Source organism: Hyaena hyaena, unplaced genomic scaffold, assembly GCF_003009895.1.
Source record: "Hyaena hyaena isolate Hyena2069 unplaced genomic scaffold, ASM300989v1 scaffold_1206, whole genome shotgun sequence".
Lineage (NCBI taxonomy): Eukaryota > Metazoa > Chordata > Mammalia > Carnivora > Hyaenidae > Hyaena > Hyaena hyaena.
In genome coordinates this window covers 404,381-427,884 of record NW_024081843.1, presented here as the reverse complement: position 1 = coordinate 427,884, position 23,504 = coordinate 404,381, and the positions used below count along the sequence as shown (strand labels likewise).

At 39.0% G+C, this 23,504-nt stretch overlaps 1 protein-coding gene across 4 annotated transcripts in view; it reads left to right on the top strand.

Annotated features, from left to right (window-relative positions):
- The window catches only part of ST7 (suppression of tumorigenicity 7), a 109,857-nt gene that overhangs the window by 44,881 nt on the left and 41,472 nt on the right, over positions 1–23,504 (top strand). For all 4 annotated transcript variants that reach the window (XM_039222880.1, XM_039222879.1, XM_039222881.1 and 1 more), the window contains one exon: positions 12,926–13,040. In XM_039222880.1, coding sequence (XP_039078811.1) covers positions 12,926–13,040 — 115 coding nt within the window. The remainder of the gene's footprint in view (positions 1–12,925; positions 13,041–23,504) is intronic.

Below are 23,504 nucleotides of genomic sequence, written 5' to 3'. Positions count from 1 at the left end.
AGATTGGACGTGGAAAGAAAAAAATCGTTTTCTCAAAGAATGTGATACTCATGAGTCTGTGGGTTTTTAGCCTGAGCAGTTTGGTGATGGTCAGAGAGGAAGAAAACTGGGGGAGAAACATGTTAGAGGTAGAGCAGAGGTTCTTTTTGGGCATGTTAAATTTACCTCCAGGTGGAAATATCATGACAACAATTGAATATGTGTCTGGAACTCAGAGGTTAGAAGTGTGAGAATTCGGATTTAAAGCCATAGTATTGAGTGTGATCATGCATATAGAGATGTAGACAGAGAAGAAAGAAGGCTAAGAAGTGACCTTCGTGGTCTTTTAACACGGAAAGGCTAGGTAGAGGAGAAACATCCAGTGGAGCATCGGGAAAGGGAGGAGGAAAACCAAGAGAGTGTGCTATCAGGGAAGCTAAAAGAAGAAGAAATTAAAGAGTAGTAGGTGTGGCCTGAGAAAGATAAGCGTAGACAATAAGTGAATAGGATAAGTCACTGGTGGTCTTAGTAAAATTAAAGAGGAAGTTTGGTATGAGCAGCTCTATGAGGTATCTGGAGATCAGTACATTATGGTCAGAGTTGCATAATTTATATGAGGCATGTACATCTAGATGTCAAGGTCTAGAATTTAGCTAGGTAACCTTGGATTAACCTAACGCAATGGAGGGATTGAAATAGTAAAACAGTTGAGAGTCTAGGATAGTACATGGGATTTTTACATGGACTGTAACAATCTCCACTGAGGCTAGGGCTTGAGGTTAAAAGTAAGAATATGCAGCCAGGTGCCCAAATCTTCAGTGTATGAGGGTCTGATACTTGGTAGAAAACATTACTGAAGGATGGCGACAAGTGCTGGAACATCATGGCATGAGCTTCAGGGGAATAAGAACTGCTGCCCAAGGGCAGGACCAAGCAGTAATGGTTAGATGTGCCTTGAGGAATGCGGAGAAGCCAGCCTCACATCCTTCCTGCTAGACACAAGTTTTGTGGGGAAATTAACAGCCGAAACAGGAGTAGTGAGCTCAGGCTTGTGCTGCGTAAACGGTTCATGGATACATCGAGGAATTTGTATATCAGGGACTCAGGCTACAGCAGGGTAGAGTGGGAAGACCTGGGAGGAAAAGGAACACTGGAAGGCAAAGTGATGACGGAGCAGTGTGGGGATTAATGTCAAAGGTTGAGGTACTGACCTTCCGCCTGTTGCTTTATAAAAGAATCTTCTCTACTACTTAACTTTCAGCATGACCATGTTGTGAGATGCCTGCCAGGATGAGTATTTGTTAGCTGTGCCCCGGATAACCAAATGAGTTAATCTCCTGAATAGAGTTATTTACCATTACCCATGTGAACGTGGAAGGGTGTGTGCCAAATGTAGTTATTGTGGTTTTGGCATAAAGAGGCTTTTCTGACAGTAATTGTTGGCCGGTATGTTAAGTTGCTCATTGAGGCCACTCCTGGAACAGGAGAGCAATGCCATGTCATCACAGAGGGAAGGATGCTTATCATCCCGTTTTCCGTTACCGGGCCTGCTTCCAAGCCATTTGAAATATGCATCACATTGTTCAGATTTGTTCATGATCTCAAGGCCAGGGCACAGCCCTATTTGAAGCTGTTTAAGATGATAAAGAAAATGCTTTACTCAAAGTGTTACCTGTCAGTTTTGAGGAGGGTACAAATCATTCTTTTCCCCAAAACAGGATGAGGTTGACTTTTTCTTTGCCCTTGTCTCCAACTTCACCCTTTCAGTTCTTGAAACTACAGTTTGCTATAAGTTTAAAGTAGGGACATTTTACATATACGTGATAACAGATAATACAGTGGTACTATTAGACCCTTGCTTTTATTTATTTATTTATTTATTTTTTGAGAGAGAGAGGACACAAGTGAATCAGGGGCAGAGAGAGAATCCCAAGAGGGGTGGGGGGGGGGAGAGAGAGAGAAGTGAGGCTCACCCAAAGTGGGGCTCATATTCACTGGTTGTGGGACTTGAGCTTACCCAAAGTGGGGCTCGTGCTGATAGAACTAGAACCTACGAACCATGAGATCATGACCTGAGCTGAAGTCAGATGCTTAAACAACTGAGCAACCCAGGCACCCCCAAGAAGAGAATCTTCTTGAAGAAGATTCCTAAATTCTGACCATGCTTGTTTTACCCTTATCTGATTGAGGAACCAATAGAAGAGAGCATTTTATACTGAAAGTATTTTTGTTAGGATCTGTATAAACGTAAAGCTTGTCTTGTTCACTAGAAAATTTAAGGAAGATTTCACTTCCTGGAATGTGTGGAGTGTAATTTTTGATGAGAAGGATAGATAATTATTTAGGTAACTTTACAGCCCTTTGAATCCTTATAGAACTGTCATTGATGCTTTGCGGTCATGCCTACAACTGTTATTTCCCTCTTCAGTCATCAGTGGTGGGTATATTTGCATCATATGCTCAGTTCCATGAAGAACTAGTTACCTGGAGATTTAATTGTCCAGACAGGTCATGTGTTGATCATGTCATTTTTCAATAGATGCACCTTAATATTTTCCTTTAGATTAGCTCTGAAAATGACATTTTTATACATGTATGTTTAAGCCTCAGACAGCTGCATTTTATAGTGGTCTGTGTAAATGGGACTCTCATGAAGCTCCCAGGACTCTGGTAAACAATTCCTTCTTTCCTTTCATGGCCCTTAGTATCAGTAAAAGTCACTGACAAAGTAATAACCATGCAATACAGAGTGTCTTTTCTATTTTCTGTTTATGCCTTTATTTGAAACTATAATTAAATAATGTCAAACTTGCAAATATAACAAAATAGTATCTGCTGTTTGAATATAATACAGGCCAAATTCTATAAACTTTAATTAAGCCAAGCTTGCATTGACCTCAGTAGGAATCTGGTTGAGGATCTCTTTTAATTACCTCTGTCTTAAAATATGTAAGAATTTTCACATTGCTTTTCTCACTCATAGAACAATGCATGGATAGCTAAACTAATAAAATGTTTAAATAGATACAAATCAAACTTGAAAGGTTTAAACTGTTGTTTTCATCCTGTAAGTCAGCTGAGAAAAAGCATACAGACTGTAGTTCTAAATTATGTCCGTAGAGTATTTCAAATCCAGTGAATTAACTCTCCTTTTTTCCCCCTATTTGAGCTCATAAATGTTAACCTCAGAAGTGCCTCAGATTCTTCCACTGAAATAAACTTGAACTGACAATAACCAGATGATGTAAAATTGAAACTGAAATTCTATCCTTGGCCCATCCCATGTTCTTCCCCATAGGTATTAGAAGAGTCATAGGAGAGTTGGTGTTTTCATTGCATGTGAGCTGCAATATTTGGGCAAAACAGGGCATATAAATTTCTGACTTCCAGGAGAAAGCAATTACCAGCATGGAGAAGATACCTGGAAGTAAATAAACAGAGCTATGCTAGATAGTGAGTGAGTTTAAAGATTTATTTAGAATGACTTAGCTTATAGAAAACAGGCCTTTGTATTTATCATATACCTTCATTCTTCAAGTTTCTTAATAGAAAGGCTACTTATACCACCAAACCATTTTTTGTACACTATTTTAAAATGAAGAAATAAATTGATATATGCTATATTAGACAACTAAAACCAACACCAAAGCTAGTCACTCATAGCAAAACAAACAGACAGCACTTTGAAAATGCAGTATACCTGATAAACATTACGCAAGGATAACGGCTCCCATTTGTCAAGCTGGGTGCACTGTGAGCCAGGTGTAATCCTGCTCTTGCAGGATGAGAAAAATCAGCTCACTTGGTGCTCAGAAGCTCCACTGTCCCTGGATGGGAACCCAGACCTAACTGATTCCAAAGTCAATGGTAACTGTAATGTGCCATCTTTCCTGTGATGAACCCTTTCCAGCAGCCCCACTGCTATGTCCAATGCCTTCTCTTTTATTTTAAAAACAATGTGCCATGGGAGCTTTGTGGTTCTAGAGAAGAACCAAGAGGAACTTTTATGACAAAAGAGTTTTCTTATAAAGGAGTCTCATCTAAGTCTAAGCCCACCCCTAGCCCTAGTGCTAAAGGTTAGAGAGGCAAGTAACTTACCTTACAGTCCATTTAACTCTGAAGCATCTTTCAAGGTGAAATAATATTCTTCACACCACATCTGTCAGTGGACCTACTTTGGAATTCAGGTGGAGGAGAATTCAGAAGTGGGATTCTAAACTGTGGTTCATCTGAAGTTGGATTATTATCTTGATAGCATTATAGGACTCAAGTACAGTGTATTAAAATCTATTAGATCACATTATTTTTTGAGAAAATTCTCTAAATGTTGTTTTTTCAGATGTCAATACTTTAAGGTACTGTAGAGTCATGCCCAAGGAGAAGTAATTGTGCTTCAAAAGACAATGTGAAAATAGAAAACAAAGTCTAACTGATGAAACTTAGACTGTTCATAACTTGAGGAATTACAAATGAAAAAGACAGCTAATGAATTTCCTGTGTTTGAGGAAGCAACTTTAAAATATATGTGTGTATACACATACACACATATACACACGGAGCCAATAATAAAAACAGCATCCCTACCCAGAATTAATTTTAAGTAATAATAAATAGTAATACATTGGTTAAAAATTCTGTTATCTTTGCCACTTGAGTGGCTCAGTGAGTGAAGTGTCTGACTTAGGCCAGTTCATGATCTTACAGCTCTGCTGTCAGCACAGAGCAGGCTTTGGATTCTCTGTCTTTCTCTCTGTCTGCCCCTTTCCCACCCCCTCAAAAATAAATGAACATTAAAAAAATTTTGTTGTCTTTGTTCACCTTCTTTTCTGAAAGAAATAGAACAATATAAGGCTGTAGCTGTCCTGTGACCACCACTCACACCATTTACCTCCCCTGAGGCACCAGCATCTTTTTCAGTTTCCTTTCTATACATCTCCATAATGCATACCCATATATATGAAATGTAGAATTGTATGCATTTAAATATTTAATTAAATTCTATTCTACAGCATATTTCTCTACAGAGTATTTCTTAAAATTGCTTGATATTTTTCTACATTGAGATATAGTAGGCTTAATTTACTCCTTTTGCCCATTGAAAGCATTCTGTCATGTGCATATACACCACTTGACCTATCCATTCCACCATTTATGACAGTGCTCCCATCCTGTGTGAATAGGATGTAACTGCGCAGAAACTCATGTGAATGATTTTTAGGGAGCAGATCTGGAAGCAGAAATATTGGGTTGTAGGGTAGGCCTTTTTCATCTATTATCTTATTACAGTCTGCCGAATCAGTTGTGTCTAAGAGATGTTACATTTTTCAAATGTAATATCACTATGAAACTCTTCTTATGAAGACCTTTTACTTTTTCTAATTTATTCCTGTTAACCAGGAGTTTGCATATTAGAGCCTGAGGGTCAGATGTAGCCTCCTGCCTGGTTTTGTAAGTAACTGCTTACTGCTGCTCTCATGCTACAATGTCAGAGTTGAGTCGTTGCAAAAGAGACAAGATGGCTCACAAGGCCCAAAATATTTACTTTTTGGCTTTTTAAGAAAAGAATCTACTAACCCCTGTAATAATAGTGTTACCCATTATCAATCTATTTATAAATGAGATGATTTTAGAGGGTGATAGAGTCAGTAGCAAATGGTGATGTGAGTGGGATGAGAACATTAGATGGAGTGGTGGACAAAGTCTGAGAAAATGCCACATGAGCCTAGAACCAGGAGATGAGGAAACCAAGGCTCAGAGAGGGTAAGTAGTTTGTGCAATGTCAGTTGGGTAGTAAGTGGTAGAAGTGAGTTTTAAATTCAGGAATAACTCCACATATGGGGCTCTTTCCTGTGTAATACAGCTATCTTCATATATTTATGTAAATACAGAACAAAACAGGTAGGTAAGTGTCGTAGCGGAGAAGCTTAAGCAAAATGGTGTAGTGGTCCTGGACTTGGCAGGCCAGAGACTGGGGTTCTGATGTGTTGGAATTTGGAATCAGTACTGATGACTGGGTTTGAATCATAGTCGCAGCACTAAGTTTGGCTGAATCACTTAAATTTGCAGCCCTCATTGTTTTTTGGTGGGGCAGGGGTGGGAGGGAACTCATCTGTAAACTGAGGAGAGTGTTTGGATGATCTCCATGGGCTCTTCTGGCTCTCACTTTCTATGATGCTGTGACTTTAGGAGGTGGCATTTGATCTGGATTTTGGAGGGTGGGGTGATTTTGACACGCTGCCTTGTAAATGACAGGAAAAGGTATTCCAGGTGCTGAGAACACTGAGCAAAAACACAGTGGCTACTAACTGTAGAAAGAATGCTGGGAATGGTGTGTAATAGTCTCATCTGACAAGGCTAGACTTTAACCCTGTGGAAGACAGAAAAGCAAGATGTATCTGGCACGGAGCTGAGGCAGGGTCTGAAAGTTATACTTAGGAGCTGGGGACTTTTTTCTTTGGAATTACAAGATTTGAAAGGTCTTGGGTCTTTTCTTGAGCATCTCTGTCCAGTGGCTGGCCTCTGTCTGCAGCTCCAGAAGACTTCTCTAGGCCATCTATTCTATTTTCAGACAGCTCTAAGAGTGTTCTTCATTATATTGAGTCAAAGCTTCTGAGTTCTAACTATACCTTTTCTAAGGTGTAGATAAAGTCACTGGAAGATATTTGATGGTGGAGGAACACGTTTAGGGATAAGTAATCCAAGGGCCTGAAGTAGACCTGTTGCAGTACACGTATAATATGTACACCAAAGGTAGAGATAACTGTTAAAAACGTTTAGAAAGCATTTCATTCATGAAATATATATGGAACACCTATGATGGACCAGTCAATAACCAAGAATTTAGTGATAAGCCAAAATTTCTACTCTTACACTCTTTCCTAGCTCATGGGGAAGATAGACCAGTAGATAATTGTGACAAGGATCCTGGAATTTGGGGGCAGAAGTGCTTAACCTGGGAGATAAGCGGCGAAGAGTCAAAGGCAGGTGATAGTTCCTGGAAGTTGAGAAACTATCCAGATTGATCAGTAGGCAGAAGGGAGAGCACTCCAGAGAGAGGGAGCATGGAGACAGAAATGAGAAAGAATGTGACCTATTTAAGGAACTAAAAGCTGTTCATGGTGAGCTGTTCATGATCAGAGAGACTGGTCATGAGGAGCTGTGTATGCCATGCTAAGGATTTTATATTCTGAATTTGATGAGAAGCCAATGTATTTTTAATTGAAGCACAAATGACATATAATATCTTGTTAGTCTCAGGTGTATATTATAGTGATTCAGTTTTTTTATACTGAATGAAATAATCCTCATGGTAAGTCTAGTTACACTCTGTCATCAAAGCTATCACAGTATTATTGACTCTACTTCCTATGCTGTACATTACATCCCCATGACTTATTTATTTTATAACCGGAGGTTTCTACTCTTAATCCCCTACCCCTTTTCCTCAGCCTCAACCTTTCCCCGCTCTGGTAACCAACAGGTTTTTTCCTGTATCTATGAGTCTGTTTCTATTTTGTTTTGTTCATTCGTTTGTTTGTTTTTTTTTTAGATTCCACACATAAATGAGATCATGGAGTATTTGTATTTCTCTGACTTACTTATTTCACTTATCATAATATTCTCTAAGTCCATCCATGTTATTGCAAATGGTAGGATTTCATTCTTTTTATGGCTGAGTAATATTCCATTGCATGTAATCCCACAGATTTTTAAGTGCATTTATTTATTTTGAGAGAGAGAGAGAAAGCACTAGTGGGGGAGGGGCAGAGAGAGAGAGGAGCGAGAGATGACCTCAAGCAGGCTTCACACTGTCAGTACAGAGCCTGACACAGAGTTCAAACCCACAAACTATGAGATCATGACCTGAGCCTAAGTTGGACACTCAACTAACTGAGCCACCCAGGTGCCTCAACCACATCTTTTTCCATTCATTTAATGATGCACACTAGGTTGCTTCCATACCTTTGCTATTATAACCAATGCTGCAATGAACTTTGGATTGGTATTTTCATCTTCTTCAGATAAATACCCAGAAGTAGAATTGCGGGAGGGTATGGTAAGTCTATTTTTATTTTTTTCCATACTGTTTTCCAAAGTGGTTACACCAATTTATATTCCTCCCAACAGAGCACAAAGGTTCCATTTTTACCACATCTTCCCTAAAACATGTGGTTTTTGTCATTTTGATAATAGCTGATCTGACAGGTATGAGGTGATATCTCATGGTGGTCTTGATTTTCATTTCCGTGATGATTAGTGATGTTGAACATCTTTCTGTGTGCCTGTTGGCTCTCTGTATGTCTTCTTTGGACAATTTCTGTTCATGTTCTCTGCTCATGTTTAGAGTGAGTTTACGTGTGTTTGTGTGTGTGTGTGTGTGTGTGTGTGTGTGTGTGTGTTTGATATTAGAAGTCAATATTTTTTTTGCATTTTCTTCTCCAATTTATTTTTAAAATTTTAATTCCAACATAATTAATATACAGTGTTAAGTTAGTTTCAGGTGTACAATTTAGAGATTCAGCAATTCTATACATTACTCAGTCTTCACTGTGGTAAGTGTAGTCTTTTTTTTTTTTAATTTAAATTCAAGTTAGTTAACATATTCAAGTTAGTCAACATACAGTGCTGTCATGGCTTCAGGAGTAGAACCCAGTGATTCATTTCTTACATATGACACCCAGTGTTCATCCCAAATCCCTTCATCTATTTCACCCATTTCCCTCCCCACTTTCCCTCTGGTAACCATCAATTTGTTCTCTGTAGTTAAAAGTCTGTTTTTGGTTTGTCTCTTTTTTCCATTGTTCATTTGTTTCGTTTCTTAAATTCAAGATATGAGTGAAATCATATGGTATTTGTCTTTCTCTGACTGACTTATTTCACTTAGCGTTATACTCTCTAGATACATCTATGTTGTTGCAAATGGCAAGATTTCATTCAGTTTTTAACAGAGAAGTCAGTACTCTTAGAAATCATTTTTCCTGGGGACATGTGGGTGGCTTAATTGGTTGAGCATCTGACTTCATCTCAGGTCATTATCTCATGATTTCTGAATTCAAGCCCCACATCAGGCTTGCTGCTTTTAGCACAAAGCCTACTTCAGAACCTCTGTCTCCCTTCTCTGCCCCTCCCCTGCTTGTGCTGTCTCAAAAATAAATGAAAATATTTTAAAAATAATAGTTTTTCCTCCAGAATTTATAGAATGTACATATACTCCTTTTAAGTCTATGAGAATATATGGAAAATATGAAGGTAGAAATAAAAATTGTCTTTAATCTCACTAACCATAAATAACAGTTGTTAAAATGTTTTGGTGTATTTTTAACCAAGTGTGGTTCTGTGTATGCATAGGTAGAGAAGAAAAGCATGATCTTATTGCAAAATATAGTTTGTATCCTGCTTTTTCTACTGTAACATTGTGTGTCAGCATTTCCTGGGTCATGTCATCAAAAATTATTTGAGAATTGGGGCACCTGAGTGGCTCAGTCGGTTAAGCGTCTGACTTCAGCTCAGGTCATGATCTCATGGTTGGTGGGTTCAAGCCCCGCGTCAGGCTCTGTGCCTCCAGCTCAGAGCCTGGAGCCTGTTTCGAATTCTGTGTCTCCCTCTCTCTCTGACCCTCCCCTGCTCACACTGTCTCTATCTCTCTCTCAAAAATAAATAAAACATTAAAGAAAATTTAAAAAAATTATTTGAGAATTTAACCTCTAATGTTGACATTTAATAGCATAAAAGATGACTGTGTCTTATTCTACTTGAATGCCTCATAAAGGGTTAAATTTTAAGCTGCTTGCATTTTTCAGTATTATAAATAATGTTGTGATAAATAGCCTTGTTTGTAAATATGTGTCCACATCTGTCCAGTTCCTTGGGGCATGTCAGTGGTTGCCTCTTAAGCAGGAGTGTGATGGACTTAAGTGTGTATATTTGAAAAGCTGTTATGACAGCAGTGTGAAGGGTGGATTGGAAAGAAATCATCCAGAGAGCCAAGGACATAAAAGATGCTATTTGAGCAGTTTAGGCCATATATAATATAAGGGTCTAAACTAAGGTATTGGCGGCAAGGTCAGAGAAAAGAGCACATGGTAAGATTCTTAAGGTGTTTGCTTGTTTGCTGTTTGTTTGTATAACAACTTTCTAGGAACTTGCTGAAAGCTATCAGCATTTTGCACATAGTAGTTCAGGGATTCTAAGGTGGCTGTAGTTGGTAGGGTAAAGAGAGTAATGGGTTAATGGTTCTTTTCTCTGAGAGAGGAATACCTACCTGGTCAACAAAGAAGAACAGGTTTAAAGGGTTGGTTTGGGGAAGAAGAATTTATGAGCCCAGTATTAGATGCATCAGGTAAGTAAAACTGTCAGGGAGATAGCTTATAAATGGATTTAATAGCTTAGGAGAGAGGTCAGAGCAGGATGTGAGGCCATGGGAGCCTTCTTCCAGCGGTGCTGGTATCAAGATCCTGGACACAAGAGTAGTCCTGGTGTTTGAGAAGAGTACTGGACATAACTGGGGAAACTACTTAGTGCTACACAGGAGGCAAGGGGGAAACTAGAGAAGGAGTGAGGAGATAAGTATGGAGAAATCCAGAAGAGAATGGTGTTGAGGAAGTCAAGAGAGACAAGAGTTAAGAGGGAGAAGTCATCAAACTGTCAGACATTGCCGAGGTCAAGCAGGGAAAGGGACTGGAGAGTATCCATAGGAACAGTCTGTCACCTGTAGATGTGGGCTGAGCAGATTCCAAGGAGCTGTGGTCTGGAAGCCAGTGAGGAAGGAAGGGAGCCCAGGGAGCAGAGAGTGCATGGCTTTTTCCTAAGAGCCCTTGTTGTGAGGGGCTGGGGAGGGCAAGGTGATAGCTGCAGTGAGCCGGAGCTGGCAGAAGGCTCGCTTTTCCTTGTTTATGTTAAACGAGGAAAGCTAGATTTCCAAATTGTCATATGACTTTGATTACTTCTCCATCGTTTGCCATTTGCCATGTTTAAAATCTATTATTGGTGATTATTTTTTCGGATGCTGTGTACGGTGTCGAGGCTTCCCGTGAAAGTGCTGCTGCCCAGACACCTAGCATGCTGCTTCAGGTTCTGTTGAAACAGGCTGAGACTCCTGTGTTTGCTCACATGATCTCACTGTGTCTTAGGGAGACTCCCCTCTCAGTTTCTAAGATACAGCATGCTACTATTTGCAATCACATTTTTAAAATTACAGGATAAGACTTATGTCCTTGAAGTTTGACTTTACCTGAAGAATTGTTCAAAAATGGCAAATGTTTAAATGTTGCAGTTTAGAGAATGTCTTTATTGTGTTGCCAAATGCTGAATGACAGAGAGATTTAATTCTAATGAGCTCTAATTAGAAAGAGGGGGAAAAAATCAAAGACTGATGTCAACCAGAATCAAAGTGAACCAGAACAAGAAATACTTTTATTGGTTACAGAATATCAACAATGTGTGGTATAGTGTCATTCACTTCCTTTACTCGCAGTGAAAATACTGCAGACTGCCTCAGGGGCTTCAAGCAGTCTTATTGAACACATAATCGTTTTGATAGGTGTTCTTCACTGGTAATATGATGCTCTTTGGGACTGCAGAAAATTATTTCTTTTTAGAGATAAGCTGAATGATTCTTGACCTTTAAAAAACAAAATATGGCAAATGTTTTCTAATGTAGGAAGAAGTGGATAGTCAAGGCAACGTATCCTGAGGTTTCTTAAAAGTGAATTAGCCAGTTTTTGAGTATTATTTCTCTCAGCACAATTGTTTTAAAGATGTTGGCATCAAAAAAAGAGGGCATTGTGTTAGAATAGAAAAACAGCTATCCATATAAAATATTAAATAAGGGATATATACACGTACAAATACATCAGTGCATATATACACATACATACCATATATGCATATGATTTTGCTGTATAAAGAACCTGGTTATCTTTCTGCAAGGTAAGATTTTACTCTGAAATTCTTGGTCCTTTCTCCTTTGTTTGCTTTCTAGTGAAGTTCAGTATTATATCCCTTACCTCCCTTTGGACCACTCTTCCTCCCCATCATGTCTAGAACCTTTAGGCCTTTCCTTTAATCATTCTTTCCTAATTCTAGCCAACTCTCCTTGCTCTGTGACTTTTTACTGAATCTAATCCATTCTTCCCAGGCTCCCAACCTCACTATTTGACATCTTTGCTACTGTACCTGAGCTGGTGAGCACTGTTAACCAAAACTTAATAAGGATGCCAGTTATAACTGGCATATAACCTCTGTGAATTCATGGTCACCAATTTGTTAAGCCCTCAAGATGGCCGGAGTAATCCTATAAATCTCATTCTGGCTGTCCTACATTGTCAACCCCATCTTTAAACTTCCTCCCTGCCACCTGTTCCCTCAGTTTTGGAAAATGATCTTGACTCCTGTTTTATTGATGCCACCACGCAGGGACTCATGAACAGCATTCCTTTCTACTACTCTCTACCACTAATTGCACATTTCCTCAACCCATAAAGCCATCTAATGATTTTCCTGCTTTTTCTCCTTAACTTTGTCACCAAGCTGCTCCAAGGAGTAGTGCCTGCTTGCTTACCTTTCTGTTCTCTGGCTTTCATCCAAACTGCTCTTTACAAAGTTAAACTATTAATGCCTGTGAGATAGTGTTAATCTTCCCCTAATTTGCATCTGTCATATTCTAACATTACTGAGCACCACTGCTAAGCGTCTACTTCATTCTACTTATGGGTTTTCTTCCACCTTAGGTTCACACCAACTCAAATTGCCATTTGTCTAAAATAGCAGGAAAAGATTTGGGCATCTAATGCTTTACAAAATAATAATTGGTATGAATGCTTATAGGTCAGTATTATCTATACTTCTAAAATTATACTTTTTTATCATAAGTCTATTACAATTCAGTACTCACATGTTTAGAAAATAAGAAATATATATTAAATATGCTTGATTTCTTCTTTCCTAGTTGATGAAGGAGTTCCCCTTGCTGAGCATGTTCAACATCCATGAAAACCTTCTAGAAGCCCTTCTGGAATTACAAGCATATGCTGATGTTCAGGCTGTCTTAGCAAAGTATGATGGTGAGTCTATGGGTATTTTTTATCTATTTGAGGAGTTTTCTTTTCTTGATGTATTTCAGTGATTAGATTGGAAAGATCATTTCAAACAGTACAGCACTTTGATAACTATCCACTTCTAGAGTTTTCACCTACAGTTTCATGATGGTGTTTTTTAACATCTTAGAGTTTAATGGTTGATTTTAGTAGGGGCAGAAATGTCATGTGGCCTGTGCCACATTCCTGTTTTCCCCTCCCTCCAGTAGGTTCCCCTTGACCTCTTCCCATCAACAAGAGCTCTGCATGCTCTGCTCTATTGCCTACATGGTCAGGAATCACTCAGAACCTCTGCAGACAACACAGATCCTGTTAAGACAGCCCTGACTCTTCGAGTTCCTGCTACGACCCCACCTTGGGTGACTGGGACCAACACCTGTTGGTCATGTTGATCCTTTGAAGCAGTATAGAACAGTGAATGGCCCTTGCTGCAGCCCTTGTGACAGCTCGTGTATATTTGAAGATAAAATAATATGCCCTTCTTCCCAGTTCTTTTCCTCATTAGCAGAATACCCCCTATCTCTTCATGGGCTTTGAAATCCCTTCACCATCCAGGTTACTTACCTGTGAGCTTATTCCATTTTGCCTGTTCTTAATAAACCAGAAAAATAAACTGACACATCTCAAAGATTTCAAAACTCTTCTGTTAATATTGCCGTTGTCTGTGAATTCACTATTTGATTAATTGCATAAGAATTGCCCACATGATTACCTGCTATGACCCAGCTACTGGAATCTCTGCAGAATTTAATGCCATCCTACCATATTTAATTAACTCTCTCCCCAAAATAAACATGTTTGCTTATAAAATGGATGTTAGGGAGTGATGACTTTTGTCACATACTCGTTTTTTGCTTTATGAAATATTCTTTTTTTTAGTAAGCATCTTCAGTGCATTTAAAGAACTGTTAAGGCCAAAATTTCCAGGAACTCATCAAACAAACAGAACAAGCCATTTTATTTAAACACAATTCTTCATAAAGAATTTCTGAAGAAAGTTGGAGTTGTTATCTCCTACAGCTGAGGAAACTAAGGCATTGGGAAACTGTTTTTGTCTTGTTTTATTGTTAATTCTTGCTCAGATCAGTGGAAACTATAAGCCCTTAGCCAATGATGGCATTACTTGACTATGTGAACACAGGCACCCTGTGTAACAAGATATATGCTACCTAATATGGAACTGATTTTAGAAAGAGAGAAAAGTATTTGTGGCGTACTTTATAGTAAACAAAATAAAGACTGTTTGGCCTTCATGTCAGCTCACTTTTGTTCTCTGTTTATTTGCTGGAATCTCACTATTTGGCTGACCTTGGGAATCTAAGCCATAAGTCTAGCTTATAGGCAAAATGCTCATACATAGAGGACCTTTTGATATAAAAAGAACCCAGTCCTGTACACTGGGTTCATGTGGCCATGCACCTTTTCCAGATCCTACCCTGTAGCCATCAGTGCCATAGCAAGGGGTCCAGTCTTCTCATCCCTAGTGCTGACCTATGCTCAACCTGGTACACCAAAGCTTAAGGGAAAAAAAAAAAAAAAGATCTAACTGGTAGAGCCTTCGATATCTCAGATCTCATAAGGCTCTTTTCACAATGGTCTCAGTTCATTACAGAAATCATCAGCTTTGTGTTATAAGACCAATTGTCAAATAGAGAAATGAACTCATTTGGAGCTTTCTGTCATCTTTATCTATCCCATTGCACAGCCTCTGTTCCACAACAACCAAACGCTGATTTATTAGATTCTGATAACATATGTTCACTTTATTTGTTACAACAGCCCGTCCCACCCTCCACTAAAACTTGGCTCATGCTTTGCAAAATTCCTTTGTTGCAAATGGACAAACTCACCATACCAGGGCCCTTGTGTTGAGCTTTGTTTATGTTGTGTACCTGGCAACAGACATGATGTTCTTATTCATTATTCATGGAAAAAGAGCCTCATTAGTGGCAGGACACATACTGTTGCTGAGATGCTTGTTAGGGGTTTCAAGTTCAACAGTTGTCAATAGACTGCAGATGACCTAACCCCGACTGAATTTTGGAGGGTGTTTTGGTGCAGACTTGGTTCAGGCCTCTGTCATTTACAGTAGAAATATAATGAAGTGGCTGCTGAAGTTACTGCTCTTGTAGAACGAGCCGCAACCACACAAGACTATTAAAAAATATGCCTCTTGTTCCTCACTCCACACCGTAAAATGGGCTTTTTCAAGTTCATCCCTGCCGTTTTTCCAGGAGACCCAGAGGATCTTGACTGAATTGTTACCTCATTTTCTGGCCCTGTACAAGGAAGTGTGGGTGCTTTTGAGGGCTCGGAGTACAGACAGCAGTTAGGGGCGCCCTGTTCTTCGCCCTTAACGTCCTCAGTCTAATCTCTGAGATGCTGGAGACAGCACTTTGAATCCAAGCCTCTCCATTCCTGTTCACAGAGCCACACCCAGAGCAATAGGATTATATGTTATCTTCGCAAATTGGAATGCTCTGGTTGGGTAGCTGTTTCTTGGATGGTTTATGGGTACAGTCCTTCTTTATTAATTCTGCTCAGTGGCCAAATTTTTTAAAGGGTATGTTGGGAAGTGACACAGTGGGGTTTGTACTGTTGTTCTGACCTTTGAGAAAGGATTTAGAAATATGGCAAGGTGCAGGGGGAGACCAACATGTTCAAAGAAAGAAAGAAGGTAACATGTATCCCTTTGCTTCAGTCTTTTTGTTCTTTATCTTAAAAAAAAATTTTTTTGGCTTTGACTTTTAAAATTGACATTCACAAACTCTGTTTGAAGTGAAGCATGTGGATCCCTCGGAGGATTACCAGTTAATTGGTCATAATCTGTAATCTGCAGTCTAATTTTGATTCTGCCCTTGAGATATCTTCTCATATATTCCAGCCATTAGTCTGAAGGGCTGTCTGCTGTCCTTAGGAGTTTTCATAATCTTTTTTCAATTTGCTAACTCACATGATGGGTGGGCAGTTTTTATCCAGGTGGTTGATCCTGCTTTTAGAGTCCTTCACACAATGACTAAAATAATAGGGGCAACAGCTAGCATTGAGTTCTTATACTGTGTCACGATCAGACATAATTCTAAGCTCTACACAGATAAACTCATTTATTCTGACCACAAACATAGGAGGTAGATACTGTTATTAGCCCCATTTTACAGCTGTGGTAACTGGTACAGTGAGAAGTTAAGTAACTTGTTCAGACGTAGGCAGAGCCTGAGATGTTAAAGTAAAGCCATGGAGATGTTATGTTGTGAGAGAAAAGAGATAAACTGAGGTCAGTCTTTGTTAAGTAAGATGTGAATTCCATGAAGAATGGAAATCCAGGGTAAAAACTGAGGTGGTCGTAGCCATCTTGCTTCCACTGTCTCTGCTCTTGGCAGTATTTTTTAAATGTTTTTATTAGAGCTATTGTTATTATTAGCTATAGTTTATTAAGAATTTACCTTGTGCCAAGCTCGCTATACATGTTCCTATAATACAATAATAATGTTACCTATAATGTTATGCACATTACCTATAGCCTTCCATAACCTGCAAGGGGGTAGTTATTCCATTTTAGCAGATGCAGAACCTGAGGCTTGTGGGTTTAAGTAATTTTCAAGATCACGTTTCTTGAAAACTGCAGAACTGGAATTCAAATCCAGGTCTCTCTGGCTCTAAAAGCCCATGTGTTTTTCATAAATGTAAGCCTTGCTGAAATGACTCGCTCTGCTTCTCTCACTCCTTTTAGAAAGGCATGAATTAAGCGGCTGGAGCCGTGGTGCAGAATTTCAGTGATGCCAAACTGTCTTTTACGATGCTTTAAGAACCTGGCATATCTCTATTTGCTTGTCTTCCTGAAATTCTCTTCAAAATATGGCTTTCTATTTTCAATCACCTTGTGCCTGATTTCTTTAGTCACAAAGGGGATATGATGTATGGTGTTCATTTAATTTGAGATTTATCAAGGTTTTTTTTTTAGTCATACATTAGCTATAAACACAGGAATGTTTTTGAGATCATTAAGTCATCATAACCTTCTTTTAGAACAATTGAGAAAGTTGTTACAAGCTTTGGGTTGCCTTTCGAAGGAGCTTATAGACCACCTATGTTGAAAATGTAAGTCTCAAAGATTAGGGTGGCGATGTGGAAAATAATTCATGCATTTTTTATTCATTATCACTTGTGCATTTCAATTTTAGAAGAATCTTATAGAACAACTGAATGTGAACTTGAGTGCTACAACTTTTGGGAGTGTCTAGTTTTGTCTGTCTCTAGTTAGTGATCCTTGGGGACACCAAAGGCAGTCCCAGGTGGTGGTGAAGAGTACATGCCCCGTGCCAGCCTTCTGTGATCAAGCTCCAGCTTTCCCTTTCACTAGCTGAGCAAACTTCAGCAAATTCATCTTCTAAGCCTTGGTTTCCTTCTCTGGAAATGATATCAAGGCTTAGAAAGGCTGAGTAACTTGCTCAAGATCACACAGCTGGGAATTTGGTGTCAGAATTAAAATAGCTAAACCACGTTAAATGTTTAGAACAGTGTCAGATACACATTAAGTGCTCCATAACTCCTAGCCATTATAAAAAGTCAAGGTCACCATTTCTGAACTTCATCACTGTTCTCAATCAGTTTTGTTCAAAAGGAAAATCATATATAAAATGTTAGTTAAAATGAAGGAATAAGAGCCTTGTCTTGTGCTCCCACAAAAAGACAGTGTTATTACCTACTATTAAAATTAATTATGGATCTAGTAGGACAGATAGGTAGATAGACATTTGATAAGAATGAAAATGCTTAGTTTTATCTCCAAATAATTCTTAAGCTTTTGGAAAGCTGATAAAAAAAAGTGCCAGGAATTTCACTCCTGATCAAAAGACAAATTGTTTTAGCCTTGAGGAAATTTGCACCAATGGAAATACAAATCCAAGCTCTTTTGGATATTTACTCCATTAGGTCATTTAGTGATTGCCCTAAATTTGGGAACAGAATTTCCCTTTGAGGGACAACTAGTCTTTTATATAGTCATGAATGTTATATAAATGCATATATATATGCATCAAGACCATTTTTACTGGTGCCATCGAGCCCATCCTAAATTACATTATTATCTGCCATCTGGTAATGTGCAGAGGGTATACTTTTAAAAACAAGACATGTTTCTAACACTGGGGGAAATACTTTCATCTCAGTAGATTGAAAACAGAGGTTCTAAAGAAAGCACTGGGGAATTACTCTATGTTGAGACTATTCAGAGAATAAGCTTTTTGCCGATACTGTTTTGCAGAGTCAGCATGTAGTTATAAGTAAAAATTTCGTAAACCTTGTTCATTGCCCAGGGCCTTACAACTAACACAAGCCACTCAGCTATCATAACAGTTCCTTTGAAGTAGTCACTGAATACTCTCTCTTTTCATGAAGCTATCTTCCATTTATGTTTAAGGAATGGGCAAGAATAGGAAGGATTTGAGATGCCAGGAGGACTGGCCAGTAAAATCTGTATTCAGGCCATTGGCATCAGGCTTTGACAGTCCAGATCTCCAAAACAGTGTTTTTCAGTCATGTATATAGTTGTGAGTTTTGATGCCACAGGTACAACACTTCTGAGATGTATCTACTACAAGATTAAACTGTATTCAAGGAAGAAGGTTTGAAATACAATCAGCACCTAGTGACACACTGTAAGCCCCATCTAGCTCCCTTTCCTGGGCTGGCTTTTATGGAAAAGGTCAAGATCCCAAGGCAAATGTTCAAGAGCATCCTTGTGTAAAAGATGGGCAAATGAATCACACTGCTGCTTCGTAGGAGAAAAAAATATATCAGTACTGATACTGTAGGCTATGGCTTCAGGCTGGTAAGTATGAATCACTGAGAAATGATGGCCCTTTATAGCTTTGTACTGGGTGCCCTGCTGACTTGGAAACCAAGAGGTAGATCTGTCCAGTGGACTAGGCCTTTGAAATTAGCAAATGATTGACTGTCATATTATATGCAATGAGCAGGAGTTCTAATAATAGATGTTATTTCAATAAAGACTGTATGCATGAGAAACTTCTATAGTCTCTGATGATGGAAGATTTTTTATGAATGCGTACATATGTAATTCACATAGTTGGCACTCGAACAAACCCTCTAAATTTATATTGGCTTTAGTAACCCTTATTGCCTCATTATTGTAATTTACCAAGGTAACATCCCTCCCCAGCCAGCCATTACCATCCCATAAACTGCTGTGCTGGACTTCAGGACACTAGCCACAGAAGGGCCCTCTGACACAGACCTTCTGGGGTAATCCAATCCAAAAGTTGCAAATAACATCTGGTGTTTGGCTTTATAGTACGAGATGAATTTTTCTGGGTGTAGTTGAATCTGTGTTGCCTGCCCCTCCTCCTGCCCCAAATTACTAAGGTCATGTAGTATTCCCTGATTGAATCATTGAACTCCCAGGTGGCATATCTCTTTGAGGTTATGGTACAGCAATCCTTTTTATTTTTTCAGTGAAGCTTTTCTCTTGGGTTGAAAGGGGACCTTGAATTGGCTTTTAAAAGATGGGACAGGGGCGCCTGGGTGGCTTAGTCGGTTAAGTATCTGACTTTCGCTTAGGTCATGATCTTGCGGTTCGTGGGTTCGAGCCCCGCGTCGGGCTCTGTGCTGGCTGCCAGCTCAGAGCCTGGAGCCTGTTTCAGAGTCTATGACTCCCTCTCTCTCTGACCCTCCCCTGCTCACGCTGTCTCTCTTTCTCTCTCCTAGAAATGAATAAAACATTAAAAAAAAATTTAAAAGATGGGACAAAAAGACCTCACACTGTCTTGAACAAAAAACAAAACAAAACAAAACAAATCTTAGGACAGATTTCCACATTTCCATTGTTTTCTTTGTGTCATATCTTATATAGAAGTAAACTGAGAAATTTTACTGAAGAAAGCCCCATGGAAGACAGTATCACATAATGGGATAATAATAATACATCTCATCCATAAATAGGTTAGGTGAAGTGGGCTGCATTTTTATTTGTTTTTAATTTTTGTTTGGTCAGTTTATGGCTCCAAAAATGTCTGTCAAGGCCAAATGTGTTGGATTAATGTAAACTTCCGGCTTATCAATATGTTGCCTGACCAAGAAAAGGGAAACTTTTTTTTTAGTTTACTTATTTTATTTATTTTGAGAGAGCGCATGAGTGAGTGAGGAAGGTGCAGAGAGCAAGAGAGAGAATCCTATGCAGGCTCCTTGCTGTCAGTGTAGAACTCAACATGGGACTCGAACCCATGAACCATGAGATCATTACCTGAGCCAAAGTTGGACGCTTAACTGACTAAGCCACCCAGGTATCTCAGGAATACTTGATATTCCATAATCTTAAATGGCTGTAGAGAGTAATTAGATTTTTTTTTCAGATCCATTCAGCAAGGCTGCATCAGATCCTTAATATTGAAGATACTGATTTTTAGGTGCTTCCAGATTCAGAAATGAGTATAATCTACTCTGTGTTGCAAGAAGCTTTCAGTCTGGTGGAGAAAGATGTAAAAAAACAAAACCAACCACAGTAAATTGAGGTGAGATGTATCAGTGCTCAGTGATGAAACATGCTCTGTTTGAAACATGCTGTAGAGGTACAGAGAAAGAACCGTTTGAGAACAAGCCCCATGTTCTCTTCCTGGACACTCATGTATGACGGTAGACATTTAGAATAGCTGTAGTGAATGAATGACTTGTTAGCTGGAGATGCACTATGACATAATGTCCTCATTTGTGAGGTGCTGTGGGACTTATTTATGCTAGCTGCTACCCTTGAAAACATTGTTTTAAAATTATAGATATGAAATTGACCCTCAGTTGACCTAGCTCATGCATAGGAACAGTAATGATCCTTTTAAAATTACATTTTTATTATTATTATTATAGATGAACAAAAGGAAATTAGGTTAAAAAATGATCACTGAAAAAACTGTTCTATCTAAAGTTTTGCCCCATGGGTTTTCTGAGACACATCGAATTGATAGTTTAACTCATAATTACATAAATTTCTCCCAAGATTATTACACTGAATTTCAAGTTTGATATTATGAGCATTTATGACTTCTGAAAACTTAAGAGTCATTCTCCCTGAGATGACCTTTTCTTTCAGTGGCCTCATTCCCATCCAGGGTCCTAGGGAGCCAGAGAGGTGTGGTTTGCTTTCCTTGTTTTTGGCCAAAAATCCTTCTACTTTCTTTCAACCTTGTCAGCTTGTACTTTTGCTTTCTTCCTGCCTCACTTTTTAATTCCACTGCTGTTTCAAATAGACATCTGGATTTAGAGCACCAGTACTGTTTTACCCATTTTGCTAAAATTCCATAAGCAGTGATAAATGCAGTATACATGTTGGAAATAACAAGTTTCTGACACCCTCCTTAAACACCCATCAGTATTGACACTTTTGGCTTCCGGAAGCTAAATTAGGTGTAAATGTTTACATATCAGAGGGAGCTAACATCAAGTGATTGAGATGTTAGTGTATTAACTTAAGATTTCATTTAGCAAACACGGAACCACCAGCTATGTTTTAGGCATTGTTTTGGGTTGTGGGTACAAAGTGATGAAGAAATACAGTTTTATTCCTAAAACTCATCATGTAAGTAGAAGGGAAGTAAGAAAACAGTTGCTGTAAAGACTGCGAGGGAAGCCTTCAGGGTAGACGTGGGATCTGAGTTGAGCCAGACAGTGAAAATACTAGAGACAAAGAGTTTATGGGAAGGTTCAGGAGTGGGATTGACTCAGCGTGTGTGGAATACTCTGTGCATCCTACAAAGCAGGGGGGATGGTGGAAGGCTACAGCAAAGGGCTGAATATGCTTTGGGCAAGTTGGGTAGGGAGACCTCACAGGGTTTTGTACCTATTCTTCAGGCCCTAGAGAGTGACCATGAGGCAGTCTCAGCAGAGACAGACTCCAGTCTGACCTCAAAGTGGAGAGAGTAGCACAGAGAATTCATACTCTGCCTTTTTTTGACTTGAGGTGGTTAGGGATGAACACATAGTGTTAGAAGCATGAAGACCTGAGGGCATGGAAAGCCACTGAAGAGCACCGGTGAGGGGGGTTTCAGAGGCTGCATAGAAGCAGAATTCTCTTAGGGAGAGATGTGCTTAGTTTTTCAACCAATCAGTCTAAAAGAGTTTATTACAGTTTGGTTTTTCATCTTTAAGCAACAAATGGGAATCCCAGTGCAGAAACTTTTTTATTTCCTGGGCTATCAAAACTTCTAATTTTAAGCTATAACCACTTAATTTCATTTGCTTTCTGGTGATCTCTTAACAGGAAATTGAAGCCTATGTAGAGCCATGCTATGTAGACCTAGCCTAAACCTTAGATAATCTATTAGTGGGGGTGTAACTAAGACACGGATAGAGCCTGCCAAGACTCATCCAGCCCATCAGCATCAGGTGACTTCTGCTGCGTCAAACAATGACACGGGGAGAAAAACTGTGGAATGTGGGCAACAGGTAGAGGGTCTACCTCGTCTTTAAAGACTGTGAATTTAGAGAGTACAGTACAGGATGTGAATGCCTGTGTGTGATCTACAAGTCTGATTTGTCAAAAGCAAAGCATCTGATAAATTTGTGCTTTGCTGACACCTCAGTTATTACTAAAGTAGTCAAAGCCTAAGAGCAATTAATATGCTGAATTTATTTTTTACCAAAAATGGCAGAACCTTACTAGAAGGAGACCATGTTGTCTTATAGCTTATAGTCGTAAAAGTAGGGAACATTAGTCATAGACAGATTTCCTGAATCTAAAAACAAGCAAGTAATAACAAAAAGCCAAAAGCTATGCACTTTTTTAAGTCAGAGGGAAGATAAATATAAACCCCTAACTTGAGACTCAGTAAACAACTTTGTGCTGACACCATTTGGCATAGGAGACATAGAGATTTTTAGTGGAGAGCAGTTCAGGAGGGATGGGAGAATCTTAAAGATGACATTATAAGTATTCCCAACTGGAAAAGAATGTAAAGGAAACACAAATGGTTAAAGTATATGAAACGTCAGAATGACAAATAGTTAAATAAATATAGACACGTGGGATAGAGCCTGTAAGCAGGTTTTTAAGGTGGCTAAAGTTCAGAGGAGGCAAAAGTCTCGAGACTTTCTTTGTGAGGCTGTTTTCCAAGCAAAATGAGGCAGAAAGTATAGGGCTTGACTGTAAGAGGAATAAAAGCAAGCATCACATTGGCAGTGTGGGGTGGTGACCAGACCCTGGTACTGTGAGACCAGTCCTGTCACTAATTAGTAAGTAAGTTTGTAAGCATTTCATTTAGCTTCTCTGGTCTGTATTTCTTCATCTGGAAAATAAAAGATTTTATTGACCTTCACAGTTGTGTGCTGTTTCTAATTCTTTGGTCTATCTTCTAGTTCTCCTATTTGGAAAAGAAAGTAATGTGCTTGTAAGTTGATAAAAATGTAACTTTATTCACTCCTATA